The 18,390-nt window shown below is 41.3% G+C and overlaps 1 protein-coding gene across 1 annotated transcript; it reads left to right on the top strand.

Annotated features, from left to right (window-relative positions):
• The first annotated feature begins 15,116 nt into the window (after nt 1-15,116).
• RHOH (ras homolog family member H) lies at nt 15,117-15,692 on the top strand. Its single transcript, XM_065877990.1, has one exon. The coding sequence runs from the start codon at nt 15,117-15,119 to the stop codon at nt 15,690-15,692; it is 576 nt and encodes a 191-aa protein (XP_065734062.1).
• The last annotated feature ends 2,698 nt before the right edge of the window (nt 15,693-18,390 follow it).

Genomic DNA, 18,390 nt, shown 5'->3' with positions numbered 1-18,390 from the left:
GCACTGTTGGTGGGAATGTAAATACATTCAGCCACTATGGAGAACAGTATGGAGGTTCCTTAAAAAACTAAAAATAGAACTACCATATGACCCAGCAATCCCACTCCTGGGCATATACCCAGAAAAAAGCATAATTCAGAAAAACACGTGCACCCCAATGTTCATTGCAGCACTATTTACAATAGCCAGGTCATGGAAGTAACCTAAATGCCCATTGACAGACGAATGGATAAAGAAGATGTAGTACATATATACAATGGAATATTACTCAGCCATAAAAAGGAGCGAAATTGGGTCATTTGTAGAGATGTGGATGGATCTAGAGACTGTCATACAGAGTGAAGTACGTCAGAAAGAGAAAAACAAATATCGTATATTAACGTATATATGTGGAATCTAGAAAAATGGTACAGATGAACCAGTTTGCAGGGCAGAAATAGAGACAGATGTAGAGAGCAAAGGTATGGACACCAAGGGAGGAAAGTGGCGGGGAGGTGGTGGTGGTGTGATGAATTGGGAGATTGGGATTGACATGTATACACTAATATGTATAAAATAGATAACTAATAAGAACCTGCTGTATAAAAAATAAAATAAAATTTAAAAATTCCAAAAAAAAAAAAAAGAACAAAAATAAAGATTACGGAGTGAGGAAAGGCAGGGAGAGTTTGGGGGATATTTCATAGTCCCAGGGCAGCAATGGCTAGGTGGAGTGGGGAAGAGGAGAAAGTAATGAGAGAGCTGGTGGGAAGGAGGTTATTTTATACTTAGCATTCACAAATTGGCCCCACTGTTCCTTTCCAATTCGTCTCCCGCCTGTGTTTCAGCCACAAAACCCAACTCTCTACCCTCCAAATACACAGAACCTTCTCCCCTGCACACCCGGGCACCGGCTGCTTCCTCGGTCTGGATGCAGTCCACCAATCACATTTTCTCTCCCCTCTGAGACCGATCTCAGATGTCTCTCCTTTCTGCCTTTCCCACTCCCACTGCCCTTGAAGATTTAAGCACTCTGTCCTCAGCATTCTCTTGGCATTCTGCACTTACCTTTATCATGGCACTTGTCCATTTAAATTTTAATTTTTTCTGGGATGAAGCTGAGCGTAAGGTCATTTGTATGCGGAAGGTTGCTTCTTTTCTCTCTAGTTTAGGATTTTATTCTCTAATGTCCCAGCTATATGGGGCCTTAGTATGATGAAGTACAGCCATACCAGCTACCTTTGCATGGCCATCGCATTACCTCTCCTCAAGAAGTCATTTCTTCTATAGAAAACAACCACAACAAAAAAGTGAGGGTTAGAGACATTATTAACAAAGTACGAAAAATTTTTTTAAAAAACCTCTAAGCCCAGTCTAAACTATATTAACAGTTTCTTTGTTATCTTTTGTCCCCATTAGTCTCTTTAAAAGTATTCCTAGTTTAAAGCCAACTAAAGGCAGACATCCTGTCATTCTTTTAGACTTCTATGGATTTGGAACTTAATGTTCATGGAACATTATGTATGCATAAGCAATGAATTAAACAGCGAAAGAAAAGAATTTTGCTGTGGAGTATCTTGATAGTTTCAGGGTCATTACGAACTTGTTTCTCCCAGTCTCCTGGGAGAAGTTGAGCATCTAGGGAGACAGTTGATGCATCTAGGGAGCTAGTTAATCCCACTGCTCTGTATTATATCTGCAATATAATTAATATAGAAAGTATATACATTGATATCCCAAAAGGGGATTTTAAAAACCTAAGAAAGGCTGTACAGACTTGTGTTCTTAGGTTATTCCTCTTTGTTCCTCTTCTCCCTTAGAGAATTTAGGGAGTAACTGCTGTGCCCTTAGTACAGTTTTATCTGTAGAGGAACACGTATTGGATGAGCTAGAATTCACAGCAAGTCTGGTTTTGTCCACCATTGCACAGATACCTTTCCTATGCCTGAACCCATGCCATTCTGACCATTTTGGGCATTCAAGGGCATCAGACCAGGCTTGTACATTTATTTTTCTACATAAATGAATCATTCAACTGCTTCCTTCTTCAGTTACTAATATATCATGGGTACCTTTCCTCACAATACGTACAAGGTTAACCTAATTCTATTTTTTAATTCAAAATATAGTTGACGTACAATATTACATTAATTTCAGGTGTACTACATAGTGATTTGACATTTGCATGCACTGTGAAATGATCACCACAATAATTCTGGTAACCATCTGTTCCCATACAAAGTTATTACAATATTATTGACCATAGTCCTTATGCTGTTGTATTACATTCCTGTGACATTTATTTTATAACTATAGGTTTGTACCTCTTAATCCCCTTCACCTATTCACCCCTCCCACCCCTATCCTAATTCTTTTTAATGCTGTATCGGATTCCACTGTATGGATACAACAGAATTAATTTAACCACTGCCTTTTGATACCTTTTAGTTATCATCAGTTCTTTTTCTTTTTTTCTTTTTTTGGCTGTTGTGAATAATGCTGCAATGAAATTCTATTTTTCAAAATATTTTTAAAATAGATTTATTTATTTTTATTTACTTATCTTTGGCTACGTTGGGTCTTTGTTGCTGCTCGTGGGCTTTCTCTAGTTGCAGTGAGCGGGGGCTGTTCTTTGTCATGGTGCGGGGGCTTCTCGTTGTGGTGGCTTCTCCTGTTGTGGAGCACGGACTCTAGGCACGTGGGCTTCAGTAGTTGTGGCACGGGGGCTCCGTAGTTGTGGCTCGCGGGCTCCAGAGTGCAGGCTTAGCAGTTGCGGCTCACGGGCTTAGTTGCTCTGTGGCATGTGGGATCTTCCCAGACCAGGGTTTGAACCCATGTCACCTGCATTGGCAGGCGGATTCTTAACCACTGTGCCACCAGGGAAGTCCTGCAATGAAATTCTTGCACATATTTCTTGAATACTTGTATAGGTACAACATGACAATGGGTTTAAAGAGTTAGAATTGCTGGGTTAAAAGGTACATGCATTTAAAATTTTGATAGCTACTAGCAGGGATATACCAAGGACATGGGGGTAGAAGGGGTCCACTCCAGGTATAGGCAGTGAGGGAGTACATCATCTGCTGAGAATTTAAAGACAATAATAAAATCAATGGATGTTTACTTTTTATTATCACCATGTGCTGGCAGTGATAAAGTTAGAGTAATGCTTAGGGGTGTGTATAGATTCCATTAGAGCTGACTTCTGGGGTATATTGTGATTCCCCAACCTTATGGCACTACGTATTCCTGATTCCTGTTTACTGATTCCTAAACAGTACATTAGAATTAAAGAATGATAGCACAATGATTTTAGAGACTATGAAACAGAGCTTGACTTATTTCAATTCTGTTATTCTATGTGACTTTTTGGAGTTTTGTGTTTAAATTTAAAACAGTGAAGCAGAGTGCAAATTGCAAAGTGTGATATTTCTGATCAGTAACTGCAAGTTTTAGTTTGTACAGAAAATATTTTATTGCACTTGAATAATACTTTAAAAATTGAAATTTATCTTTCTTGTAAATTGTTACTTGTTTATTTTAAAGCTATAGAATGAGTCAAGGAAATAATGATTGTTCCTGACTCTTACACATTATTACTGAAGCTAATTTTGCCATTAAAATGAGGGAGGTTAAAAAATGATCAGCTCCGGGTGTTAAAAACACAAAATGTGCCCCTGAATTCTGTCATATTGCCTTCTACAAAGATGGCATTCTTCCGTACATCTTCCAATGGTGTCTGAGAGAGTCTGCTTAAGGGAGAGATCTTTCAATTGTTGTTAGAAATAAGGCCTATAGTAAGAAAGAAAACACCCACCAGCTGAAAAACGTCTTTCCAGCTCTCCCTCCTCATCTGCTGCCTTTATTTTAGGATTGTGTCTTAGTCTATTCGAGCTGTTATAACAAAATGCCACAGACTAGGTGGCTTATAAACAATAGAAATTTATTTCTCACAGTTCTGGAGGTTGGGGAGTCCAAAATGATGGCCCTGGCAGATTCAGTGTCTAGTGAGAGCTTGCTTCCTGATTCATTGATGGTGCCTTCTCACTGTGTCCTCATACGGTGGAAGGGGCAAAGGAGCTCTCTGGGGCTCCTTTATAAGTGCACTAATTCCATTGATGAGGGCTCCACCCTCATGACCTAATCACCTCTCAAAGGCCCCACCTCCTAATACCATCACCATATGAATTTTAGGGGCACACAAGCATCAGATAGCAGCAGATTGCTTAGTTTCATCAAGGTTGCAAAGGTAGGTAAGCTTCCGCCAGATGAGAGACATTGGGAGGGGAGATAGAGACAACTCTGTGAATGGGTTTGGAGGCAAGCCCTCCTCACTAGCTTGTCCTCTTGGGCAAGTTACTTTACTTCTCTGTGCCTTAGTTTCCCTGGCTGTAAAATAACAACAATGTATTGAGCACATAGTATCGTTTTATTTTATTTACTTATTTATTTTTGGCTGTGTTGGGTCTTTGTTGTTGCGCACAGGCCTTCTCTAGTTGCGGCAAGCGGGGGCTACTCTTCATTGTGGTGCATGGGCTTCTCATTGCGGTGGATTCTCTTGTTGTGGAGCACGGGCTCTAGGCGCAAGGGCTTCAGTAGTTGTGGCACGTGGGCTCAGTAGTTGTGGCTCACGGGCGCTAGAGTGCAGGCTCAGTAGTTGTGTTGCATAGGCTTAGCTGCTCCACGGCATGTGGGATATTCCCAGACCAGGGCTCGAATCCATGTCCCCTGCATTGGCAGGCAGATTCTTAACCACTGCGCCACCAGGGAAGTCCCGAGCACATAGTATTGTTGTAATGATTAATGAGCTAATTTTCATAAAGCACTTTAAACAGTATCTGACCAATGTGTTTATTATTATCCTTATCTACTAAGGGTCAGGCATGCCGCTAGGCATGAGAGATAGAATCTTTTTAATTGCCTTAAAAATCCTTCAAACTATTCACTATTATCCACATTTTACAGTTCTTGTTATGTGAGTTGCCAAAGGTTATACTACTAGTCAGCGATAGAGATGAGAATCTAACCAAGACCTCAACTCCACAACCTGGGCTCTGCAAATGATGGAATATCAGCAATTTTATACTTTGAAGCTGAAACCAAATCACCTCACTCCATGCAGTGCTCTGGGCTAAATATCCTGAACAAAACCCCTTGACTTCTTTTACAGTTTGAGCAATCTGTAAATTAAGGGTTTACCCTAATTCTAGAGAATGTTGGAAGCCTTAATGATTGCCCCTAAAGAGAGATGATCTATCTCTCAAAGGAAGTTAAGTAGAAAGAGAACATCTGTTTGAAAAATAGTTTTATATTAATACTGGGAGTTATCTTCTGAGTAAAAAGCCACCAATTTGGAACATATATCTAAGCTATCTATAAGGGTTTACATTTTTAAATTAAGGAAATTAAGTATGGGACATAAAATGTAGATAACAGGGCTTCCCTGGTGGCGCAGTGGTTGAGAGTCCACCTGCCGATGCAGGGGACATGGATTCGTGCCACGGTCCGGGAGGATCCCACATGCCGCGGAGCAGCTGGGCCCGTGAGCCATGGCCACTGAGCCTGCGCGTCTGGAGCCTGTGCTCCGCAACGGGAGAGGCCACAGCAGTGAGAGGCCCGCGTACCGCAATAAATAAATAAAGAAATAAATAAAATGTAGATAACATATATGTGAAAAAATACTGTGTAGATGGAAAGAGTGCTGACTCAGTGATCCAGTTTCTGGGCTTCAGGTCAGCCCTCACTACCTAAACCACCTTGGTGGGCCTTGGTTTCCTCATGGGAAAATGAGGAAACCTGGGCCTTGGTTTCCTCATGGGAAAATGAGTAGGTTGAACTAGATGACCTTTCAGGTATCTAATCATGCTAAGTTTCTTTCCACAATCAGGAGACATGCTATTTCACATTCTATTTAGTGGTTGCTCAATAATGGGGGAGTACCAGGATTTTGGGGAATTACCAGAATTCACGGACGCAAAGCATATGAAGAAAAAAAGCTACATATTTATTTAACCAAGAGAGGATTAATATCCTTAATCTCTAAAAAGATTTTTAAAAATATTTAAGAAATGATGACCACCTTACTAGAAAAGTAGGCAAAGTAGGTGACTTATGAAAGAAAAAATGTAAGTGGTCAACAAAGAGATGAATTTTAATTTTCACTAGTCGCAAATGAAAACAGATCAAACTGGCAAATATTATACCCAATGATGGCAGTGTGATAAAATGAAAACTCTCATATACTACATATGGAGTACCAATTTGTCCATGTTTTTCATCTTTCTTGTTCCAGTAATTCTGCTCATACCTATTTATACTAAAGAAATAATTGTATATTTGTACAAATTTATTTTTTAAATGTTCACTCAGTGTTATTATAGTAAAAATTAGAAACAATTTAAATAATAGTTGGTTCAATAAATAATGCTATGTTCATATAATGAAATATGACAGTCATTAAAATTATGTTCAAAGGATCTCAATGATATAAGAAATATTTATGATGTAAATGTTAAATAAAAAAAGCAAGATGCCAAACTATATATAAAGTACGATATTAGTATTGGCAAAAAATGACACTGAAAAAACGAAACAGGAAAAGGTACACTAATATCTCGCAGCTTTTGGTTTTAGGTGGTAGCTGCATTTCTCCTTTAGGTCGTTTAGATAGTTCAGTATTTTTGAAATGTTCCATAACATGTATTAACTACTTTTATAATTAGGAAAAAATGGTATGTATAGATGACTCAGACAAAATGAGGGGAAGAGTTAGCCAAAGTGAGGAGGCCATCTTCAGTCTGATTGGATCAGCAAATAAGGGAGGAAATGTTGCTCACCACTAATGGTTTGAGTATGTGTGTTGAATGATGGTGGTGGTGGTGGTTCTGGTGGGGGGGGGGGGGGATGAGGGAACTCTGGGATGTGATGGTTTTCTTCGTTACAGGTGGTGATTTAGAGCTGGGAGGTACCATGGGCTTGGTGGAGGTCTACCCAGGTATCAGGTAGATTTCATATTTTCACATTAAGTAAAGATCAGATGGAGCTACTTTAAGTCTAAGGGGAAAACATAAAATCTGAAGGTAGAAACTCTTCTCTACCCCTTCACCTTTTCAGACAAAAAGAAAGACCCCCAGGGCCAAGGGTCTTCCTCATTCTCAGAGTTGCTTTGATTTGTGATCTGGTTTTATGTGGGTAGTCCATTTTCACTCTTGAGTTTCTTTTCTTTCTTTTTTTTTTTTTAAGTTATTTTCATTATTACTTTTTGCTGTTTTGCAAAGAGCTAATGCTGCAGAATTGGGGCAAGGAGGGCCAAGGGAAGTTAGTGAACATAGTTATACCAGTTAGGAAGTTCACATAATCTCAAAGTAACTTCAAGAGTATCCTTTGACCAGAATACTTTCTATCCATGGCCTTTACTTCCCAGGGGCAGATGGTGATGTCTTATTGAGATGCAGGTAGAGCTTGTACTTGAAACTCAAGCCTTTCTCTTTATGACTTGGCTGGGAATCCTCACCTTTTTCTCCTCTATCTCCCTTCAACCAGGAGGCAGGCTCTAAGTCTTTGCACTGTCTACCTTTATGTCACTTATTTGATGCATCAACATTCCTTCAAATACTTGAACAAGTCACTGAGGCGCAAAGTATACTTTTTATTTTTTAGTGATACTTTTCTTCATTTTCTCTAAAACTAAAGATGAGAATGAAACCACAGCTTGGACAAAATGCTATAGAAAACAAAAGTTCCCACCCTTTAAAACTTCTATCATGAAAAAATTTGAATATATATAAAAATAGTGAGAATAGACTAACATACCCCCATGTACCATCATTCAACATCAACAGTTCTCAATATTTTCCCAGTCTTATTTCATCCATCATCCTTAGTTCTTTTTTTCTTTTCTGGAATAATCTAAAATAAATCCCAGACATCATATTTATTTCAGCTGTCTGATAAGGACTTTAAAAATGTATATGACTGGGCTTCCCTGGTGGCACAGTGGTTAAGAATCCACCTGCCGGGGCTTCCCTAGTGGCGCAGTGGTTGAGAATCTGCCTGCCAATGCAGGGGACACGGGTTCGAGGCCTGGTCTGGGAAGATCCCACATGCCGCGGAGCAACTGGGCCCGTGAGCCACAATTACTGAGCCTGCGTGTCTGGAGCCTGTGCTCCGCAACAAGAGAGGCCGCAATAGTGAGAGGCCTGCGCACCGCGATGAAGAGTGGCCCCCACTTGCCACAACTAGAGAAAGCCCTCGCACAGAAACGAAGACCCAACACGGCCATAAATAAATAAATATATATTTAAAAAAATCCACCTGCCAATGCAGGGGACATGGGTTCAAACCCTGGTCTGGAAAGATCCCGCATGCCGCGAAGCAACTAAGCCCGTGCACTGCAACTACTGAGTCTGCGCTCTAGGGCCCGCCAGCCACAACTAGTAGCCCGCGTGCCACAACTACTGAAGCCCGTGCACCTAGAGCCCATGCTCTGCAACAAGAGAAGCCACCGCAATGAGAAGCCTGCGTACCGCAATGAAGAGTAGCCTCTGCTCGCCGCAACTAGAGAAAGCCCACACGCAGCAACAAAGACCCAACGCAGCCAAAAATAAATTTTAAAAAATAAATATATTTTTAAAAAGTATATGACTACAATGTGATTATCACCTAACAAAATTAGCAATAGTTCCTTAATGTCATCAAACACCCAGGCCATATTCAAACTTCTTTGAATATCTAAAAAAATATAGAAAAGACTTCAAAAACTCTCTAATGAGCAGGAAAAAGAGAGATGGGCTTAGGACATTTGTGAGAGGAGGCATAATTACTCAGCTTAGCTTGTCCCTTAAAAAAAGAACCAGAAGCCAGAGATAGTGCTTCTAGGAATTTTAAACAAATTCAGCTGTACAGATATAGAAAATTCTTGTCTCGGACATGATGGGGGCTCATAGATATTCTCTAACTTAAAGGGCCCTCAGATCAGCCTTTTCTGCCTTTTCAAGCCAAACTTAAAAAACAAAGGAACACACACAAAGCGCTTCAAAATTGTACACAGAACTCATGCTTTTAAAATGTGTTTTGTTTTATTTTAATTTTATTTTAAAATGCACAGAAGCAAGGAGAAGAAAATTAGAATCAGTTACAATCTCAGGACCATAGACAATTCATCCTAACATGTTGGTATATATACTGCTCTAGACGTTTTCATAACTGTGGAATCATACTGTACATATTTTGAAAACTGCTTTTATCCCATTCAGCATAGGGACAATTTTCCTGTGTCAGTTAAGTTAATATACTTGTACTCTGTTATTTTAAAGCGTATTGATTACAGGAATAAACTAATTAGTTTATCCAAGAACCACCTGTTCTTTAATAATTTTTTTCCCATTATAAACAACATAGACAAGAATATGTGTGTAACTAAATATTTCATGTCAAAGTTTGTGGAAGAATAAGAATTCTCCTCGCTGCCATCCTTCTTCCCTTCTCACTCATTCTCATCCTGTATAATGTAGCCAGATTACCCTTGGTTCTCCTGGAATCTCTCTGGCACCACACTGTCTGTCCCCTTGTCTCATAGACCTGTCTCTCCTCCAGTGTTTGTTTCCTGTTTGCCAGTGGCTCCCTCCGAGGCCCCCAGGCCTCACAGTCATCTCACTTTGGGCCTGCATGTCAGCTCTAGCTCTAATAATCTTACAACACTTCAAGGTAAATAGATAAATAACAGATACTTCTATAGTACTTACTCTGTGCCAGGTACCATTCTATGTGTTTTACATTCACTTACCCATTTATTCCCATACAACAACCTTGTATGATACTATCAGCATTGCGTATTTACAGTTGAAGAAGCTAAGGCTTAGTGACTTTGGAGGCAGCATGGTTTCAGAGTCCAGGCTCTTAATCACTGAGCTATACTGCCTCTATTGACAAAGGTGCAAAACTCAGAGACGTTAAGTAATTCACCCAAGATCGCACAGTAAGTAGCATATGTTGGGGCCAAACCCAAGCTTGCCTGATCCCAGGGTCTGTGCTCTCCTTCTTACTCTGAATTGCCTCTTTTTATTTAGCAGCAGTTGTCAAACTTTTTCTGTAAAAGGCCAGATAGTAAATATTTTAGGCTTTGTGGGCCATAAAGTCTCTGTTGCAACTTTGAGTTGTAGCAAGAAAGAAGCCATAGAAAATTTGTAAATGAAAGATCATGACTACGATCCAAAAAAATGTTCTTATGGACACAAATTTGAATTTCATATGATATGCACATGTCATTAAATACTGTTCTTTTGATTTTTTTTAACCATTAAAATTGTAAAAACCATTCTTAATTCGTGGGCCATACAGAAACAGATGGTGGGTTTGGCCCACAGGTGACCCATAGTTGACAACTTTGGTTTACAGCATCATTACATTCTAGAATGGTTAGATATGCATGTATTTGCCTCTTTGCTTTCTTTCCTTGAACAATTCAGCTTGGGTCCCAAATGTTCATACCCAACTGAAAAAATATGAGTCCTTCAGTAAAGAAATTCCCTTAGAAAGCAGTTCAGAGACCATTGAGTATGCCTCGTGGGGTTCCACCCTCAACACCAGGCAGTTTTTCAGAAAATTCCAACTACTTTGAGAGAGGTACATTTTCCCATCACTTTATTAGTTTTTTTTTTTTTTTTTTTGCGGTACGCAGGCCTCTCACTGTTGTGGCCTCTCCCGTTGCAGATCACAGGCTCCGGACGCGCAGGCTCAGCGGCCATGGCTCAAGGGCCCAGCCGCTCCACGGCATGTGGGATCTTCCCGGACCAGGGCACGAACCTGTGTCCCCTGCAACAGCAGGCAGACTCTCAACCACTGCGCCACCAGGGAAGCCCACTTTATTAGTTTTGACATGAGATTCTAGAGTCTTAAATGGTGCTCTGGGCCGTTGCCTGGCTGACTAGCCTTGTTTTTGACTCTGAACTTGGACAAAATTGAGAACTCTAGACCTGTGGAGACAATCCAGTTACTGTGCTCGTGGGAGTGGAAGGGACCATTCAGGGCAAGGTGGGTGGGACAGAGGAGGGGAAGGGTGCCAGGGTCCCTGCTTGGCCTGGGGTCAGGGGGGCAGGGCTCCTGGCTCAAAGAGGCCTCGGGGCTTAGTGATATTCCATTTAAATTCAAATATAATGGTATTAAATAAGCTTTAGGTTTAGGAATGTAAATACTGCTTAGAACCTTGACTCTGGAGAACAGAAATAAAAGCTGCAAACCAGCGTCTTGCAAGCAAACTTTCAGAATTAAACCCACTTGGAATACAGATGATCTGTGTATAAAAATAAACTGATTTAAAAGTGATTTCTTTTTGTGATTCAGAGGAGAAATTTAATTATTTTTTATAGCAATTAGAAATGAGCTAAGGGGAATTACTGAAGTAGCGTTGAGAATTAGTGAAATGAATTCTTGCAAGGTAAAAAATTTACGATAAAATATTCCTTGAGAAGATGTTCCCTGCAAAGGCAGTAACCTTATTTTTAAAAATACTTTTTCCTGAAGTTTAATCTTCATACAGAAAAGTGAACACATCATAGGTCTGTAGCTTGAAGAATTTTCACAAACTGAACACACTTGTGGAACCAGTTTCCGAATCAAGACACACACACTTCTTGTAAATATCAAGAACTCCTTATTTGTAGGAGGAGAATTGGAGTAGGGACCTGTTTGGAAGGGATGGCCGGAAAAAGTGTCTCGAAACTGGGTTTGCTTACGAAGCATGGTTTTACTTGAGGTGCCTTGGGTAGGGCAATGGGAATTATGGTGTGTGGGTGACACGTGGAGCTGCTGCAGCTTTGGGGTCACCCTCTGTTTAGGTCTAACTTTGCCTCTGCCATTGCCTCACAGTGTGACTGTGACAAGACTCCCTACCCCCTGAAGTCTCTGCAGTTGTGAAATGTTGATCTCCATGCGGACAGAAGCCAGCTTGCTCACTGTTACACTCTCAGGACCTGATACGGTGCCTACCACACAGGAAGCCCCAAACAACCGTTTTTTAAAAACGAAGAAAACAACTAATGAATAATGTATACAGCCCTTAGAAGATGCTCAGTAATGTAAATAAAAGTCACAAAATGACCCATTGATCCAGTAATGCCACATGGGTAAATGTATTCCCCAAGAAAATTTTTCCACGTAAAAGTAACTTCTATAAATGAATATATATTTTATGTATAAAATAACACTTGTTAATTATTGTGAAATATTGAAAGTAACTCAAAGACTGCTAGCAGTGGGGAACAGCTGTGCAATTATGAATTGTTGAAACATTGAAAGCTATTTAGCTAAAACCTGGCAAGTATGTTGATTATGTTGAAATAGAAAGTTTTTTAAATTGGAGAAAATGTTTAGAAGATATATACAAGTGTATATCTATTACAGAAAGAAAACTGAATGACAATTTGGACTGATAAAGCTTAGAAGTGGCTATAGTTTTCCTCTACTAAGTTGCTTAAGATTTTTTGAATTGATTCTCTTTCTCCAGAAGAAAGAGAAACAAAGTGAAGCACCCACTCCCCTACCACCACCCCAGCCCCCCAGTACGTGGAGCCCCGCATCCCGAGCAGGGCCTGTTCTTGCTGTGGTGTCCCTGCCAGGCTGCGAAAGTGTTGTTGAGAGAAGGCGCTGGCGGGAGTTGCTGAGAGGCACAATGATTTCCTAATCATCTAAGTGTGTTAGATTCACGGCAAAAGCAATTTCCTTAATGAATGAATTGGCTGCTGCCAGCATAAGTCCTTTGCCCAAAACTCTTACAAGAAGGATGACGTTTAGATGTATTCTTTATCATTGACAGGCTATCCCTGGCAGATGACTGCCATGGGCTCATCTGTTTAAAAAAATATCAGGGTTTTATCAGCATTTTGAAGTAAGCCACAGATTCAATCGAAGCCCAGATAACCTAAAATCTGCAATAATAATAATCAATGAAAGTCATAATTTCATCTTAGTTTTGTATTATGCTCTATCATTGTTTTCATTTTTAATTTATTTTTTGTTATTTTTATTATTTTTTATTTTTGGCCATGCCACACGGCTTATGGGATCTTAGTTCCCTGAACAGGGATTGAACCTGGGCCCTGGCAGTGAAAGTGCCAAGCCCTAACCTCTGGACCACCAGGGAATTCTCTGTTTTTTTATTTTATAAATTATTATTATTATCATTTTGTGCTCTATCATTCTGAAGGGGCTTTCTCACAAGACAATCAAGGGAGTATTCTCAAATGTACAACATCTTGTAAAAGTACAAGTATAAATTATTGCTGTGTTATCATTTCCGTATGAAGATGTGAGTCTTCGGATAGAGTCTGGGTGAATATTTGATGTCCCAGCCCCCATGCTTGGACATTCAATATTTGGCATTTTGAATAAATAGTAGTAGAAGTTGAAAAGTATGGTGCCTGCCCACAGATCCCATGTGCCAAGTTCTGTGCTAAGCCAGACTCTCCACATACTGAATTGTTATAACAGTTCCATCAAGAATGTGCTTTTCTTATTTTCATTTTTATGAAGAAACCGAGTCTCAGAGAGGTTAAGTAACTTGGCCAAGGTCACCCAGCTTATGTGTGGTAAAAATGAATTTGTGAAAATCATGTGAATTATTTATTTGATTAACTCATTTGTAAAGGCTATTATGTCTAATTAAACAGAGACTGTAGGTAGACAAAGATAATAATGTCTTGGAGGGGAATGTCTGGATTTAGAGGAGTGATTTTAAAAATTACCTTTTGAAGGAGACCTATCCTATGTGTCTATCCTACATTACATGTGATCTGTCAGGAAGATTGCCAATGGAGGAGGTTATAAGCCCAGATTGTATTAATAACCTTTACTTTGAAATTTGGTCCAAAAGACCTTTCCTTCATCTGAAGCTGGGATGGCCCTGTGATGACATCCTTTGGCAGACGGGACACCGTCTCCAAGGTTGATCTCATTGTCTGGAGCTCTTTCACCTGCAGTGAATGAGAATTTATTTGACCCTTTCAAGAAATTCAGATTCCGTCATATTTATGTGGCCCGGTTTAAGTGACAGGCACCGAATACGGTTGCTTTTAAGCAAGTTATTTTGTTTAACCAGGGGCCTAGCAGAGTTCCTGATTACATAGGTAGCTGTTCAGAAAAGAAAGAAACAATTTTATCCTCACAACATCTCTGACAAGTGGTTCCTAAATCTATCACAATTTTGCGGATGAGTAAACCGAGGCTTGGTGATGAAGCAAAGTGCTCAAGGCCATGTCGTTGTATAGGTAATGGAGTCTGATTTCAGATGCAGAAAATGCCAAGGACAGTGCCCTTTCCATTATATCTATAGCCAATTTTTGGAAAAACCTCAAGGGAAAAACCACAGCAAATTTTTAGAGTTCTGGTGATTTCTTCTCTCTGACCTTAGCACAAATTCCCACATAAACCAAGGACTGGCTGATGAATCAATAAATGAAAGGAAGTGCTTCTGGTACGTGCGGCTCAACACATTGCTCTTTCTTGCAGTTCCCAAAGTGGCTGGGATCCATTAGAGACTGAAGTGGCAGAGACCACTGTCAGCTGTGGTCTCCACTTCTTGGAGCAGAAGCCAGGAGAGAGCAGTCTGAAAACGTCTCATTCACACATTAGGTTTCTACTGTGGTCTTTTTCATGTTGCCACCAGAGCAACTGCTTGTGTTTTTAACCGTGGGCTGATTTTAGAGATCAGGTCAGCTTCTGCTTCTTGACTGGGTGGGGTCGTGGGTACGGGGTATAACAGATCCAAGCTCTCCCCGCCAAGGGTAAGAGTGGCTTAGACAAGGGGGGAGGACCCTTGTCCACTGAGGTGGACCCCCTGATCAATCAGTTTGCCAATGAGGAAGCTCCCCCATCAGCAAAAAAGGGAAAAAAGACTCAAGTTCTCCTCTTCTTTTTCTTTTTCCAGTTGAAGACCAGCCTTTGGAGGTTTCCAAAGTAGATGGTGAATCTCCCTTGGATGGACTGCATGAAGTAACATTCTGCAAATTGCTGTCAGAGGTCCTCAGAACACAAATCCATCTGGTTTCCATTCCTCGTTGTTGAATGGCGTTTGCTTCAGCAGCCCACTGAGGGCTCATTTCCTCGGAATTCTGAATTTGTAACTAGGAATCCGAGCGGGGAAGATGCTGAGTTCCATCAAGTGTGTGTTGGTGGGAGACTCTGCTGTGGGGAAAACCTCTCTGTTAGTGCGCTTCACCTCAGAGACCTTCCCAGAGGCCTACAAGCCCACAGTGTATGAAAATACAGGTGTAGACGTCTTCATGGATGGCATCCAGATCAGCCTGGGTCTCTGGGACACAGCTGGCAATGATGCCTTCAGGAGTATCCGCCCTCTGTCCTACCAGCAGGCAGACGTGGTACTGATGTGCTACTCCGTGGCCAACCATAACTCCTTCCTGAACCTGAAGAACAAGTGGATCGGTGAAGTCAGGAGCAACCTGCCCTGCACCCCCGTGCTGGTGGTGGCCACCCAGACTGACCAGCGGGAGGTGGGGCCCCACAGGGCTTCCTGCGTCAACGCCATAGAAGGAAAGAGACTGGCCCAGGAGGTGAGAGCCAAGGGCTACCTGGAGTGCTCAGCCCTCAGCAACCGGGGGGTACAGCAGGTATTTGAGTGTGCCGTCCGGACTGCCATCAACCAGGCCAGGAGACGCAACAGAAGGAGGTTCTTCTCCGTTAACGAGTGCAAGATCCTCTAAACCCCAAAGACTCCACCCAGCAGTCACTTACCGCAAAGACTAACTGGGACAGGGAGAGCAGGCAAGCCAGCAAGCGTCGATGCTCTTTCTGGGCACGTCCTGAGCAGCCTGAGCAGCAGCAGGAAACCTTTCGGATACAGTTGTTGATGAGACTTGGCTACTGGATGTTTTTACGAAATACACTCTATCAAGGAACTCTTTGCCCATTACAGTTAGAAGATCCCTTGGGAAACTGTAATGAATATTCCACCTTCGATTATAAAACCAAAGTGGTCTCCATAATTTCGGATAATGAAGTGAGTTTTCCAAAGAATTCCATATTTAAAGACACATTGTATTTAAATAATAACAAAATAAATAGCACTGGTATATAATTAGTTTTCACACTTGGGAAGTCTTTTCCTACCTACTGACAAACACAAATTGATGTATGAGTGAAACGACCTTATAGGGCCCTGCCATATGTTCGTAGTGTCGGTATCTTCATCTGAAGTAGGAATTTTGTTGAAATCCCTTGCCAGCTAGATTTTATTAGGTAATCAAATTTTAAAATGACTGTAAACTCATCCTTGCAATTAATTTTCCACCCACTTGTTATTCAGAGTTGTATATAAAATACAGTTCAATGACATAAGATACTTTAATACTGCCTCATGATTTTAAACAGCTACCATTATATGTCTCTGTAATTATTTTTTTAAAAAGCGCATTTCTTATGGTTTTGCCTTTCACCCAAAGAACTCCAGTTGTGTACTAAGTATCCTTCTGTCATCCCCCAAAACAGATTGAAGGAACACCTCTCAGGTAGAGAATCAGACTGCTCGCAGTGATAGCAGCAGAACTTGGAAGAGACACGAGGAAGTCTTGCTTTCATTTCAGAGACCACTGCACTTTGACGCTTCTTCTGACACCGGGGTTCCTAGCTGGTCGTAGGTCTTGTGAAAGAGCAGGCTCAAAGCCGCTATAATTGTGATTTAGCAGATTTGTTATTTGAGCTCTAAACTGAGCTGGCATGGCAACATAATTCATTAATTTTAGGACCTACTCAGAATAATTGGGGTGGTGTCTACATGTATATGTATGTATTTAAGGGAATTTATAGCTTTTACTATTTCATGAATATGAAACACCTGAGTGGAAAAAAAAAAAATCACAAATTCCCAGCACAGGGAACAGGAAAACTATACAGCAATTGCTTAGATAATAAAAATTTCTCAAGGGAAATACTGAATCAATAGGGACATCCCTCCAACCCCCAACCACCATTCTGTCTAATAGCTTAAAAGCAATGGTATTGACCATCTGTGAAAGCTGAGAACAGAGGACTATGTAAATTAAGAAATCGTGAAGGCTGGAACCCAAGTGTTTCATTTACTCACCTAATCAAAACCTATAACTACTCTGAACCACGTTTATGAAAGTACATCATTGGTTTGGTGTAACATGCCATTACACACCAATGGTAAGGCAGTTGGCATAAATGACTATGATTAGACCTATGCTGACATAACCAAACTAATTTTTCAGTTTCCTTATGTGGTCAATTCTTTATAGCTATAATAGATGTCAAAATCAAATGTGTGCTCATCTCCACACTGCCTTCTCTTTTTCCTCTTCTCCCATCCACATTCAGGAAAAGGGCTGGGACCAGGGTCTGAGTCTCTGCGTCCAAGGTTCCCTCAATCCTCTGGGGCTGACATATCTGCCTTCGCCCAGACAGCGCCAGCTCTCCAGTCCCACAGCTCATCCTCAGCTCTGTGTCACCTGTGTCCCTTGACTTGAGAGCTACTATATCCAGCTGTCTATGTTGGGCATCCAGAGGGTTGGAGGGCTTCAAAGCTGGCCAGGCAGGGGAGGCGATGGGAATGCATCTCCTTGTGATATCCCTGTTGACCCGCCTCCTCTTCTCCAACAATTGCAAATGGTCTTAAATAACTTCTGCAGATTTTCCTTCAGGGCCTGTCTAAGGTAGGCGGTATTTAACATGATAGCAGGAATAAATTTCTAATGACTAACATTGGTTGTCCCAAAGCTTTTCCTTCTTTCTTGTTGAAGGGAGATTGGCAGGGGCTGGGATATGAAAATGGGAAGGGCCCAGATAACTGATTCTAAGTGAGGGAAGAGGTGGTGATTCCACAGTGGAAGCGGTGGAGGAAGGGAAGGTCATAGAGGGCGTGGTCAAATGACTTTGCCTTCATCTGGGCCACAGATGAGCCCTCTGCTTGCTGGCTGGAGCCAAGCTTAAAGGCTGTCTCTGGGAACCCTCACACCTGAGAACAGGAAGCCACGTGTAAACCCTCCCCAGCAGTGGGACCTGGCAGAAACTGTGGCCCGCTGGCATCTGTCTCCCCTACTAGACGGTCATTCTTGAAGGCTGGGCCACCTCCTGTTCATCTCGGTGTTCCCAGGGCCCAGCTCAGGGAAAGAAGCATAGCGAAACAAAGTTGTGTTGAACTGAATTGGAGAGAAGGACAAGAATTGGGCTGACGTGCCGCAAAGTGCTTATGGGAATGAAGCAGACCTCCAGCAGCCCTGGGGGGTGGGGGACAGAGGTGGGGAAGAAACAAAAATGGGTCATTTTGTTAGAATCCATGCAGTGTATGTTCTACATGGCTGTTTATCTATTTATCCTGCCTCGACTCAGGCTACGTTTCTTCCCCTTCAAAACTTTCAGTGCCTTTTTGTAGACTATTGTACG

This window comes from Phocoena phocoena, chromosome 5 (genome assembly GCF_963924675.1).
Source record: "Phocoena phocoena chromosome 5, mPhoPho1.1, whole genome shotgun sequence".
NCBI classification, from domain to species: Eukaryota; Metazoa; Chordata; class Mammalia; order Artiodactyla; family Phocoenidae; genus Phocoena; species Phocoena phocoena.
Note: the sequence above shows the minus strand (reverse complement) of the source record. Positions and strands in the feature narration are given on the sequence as shown.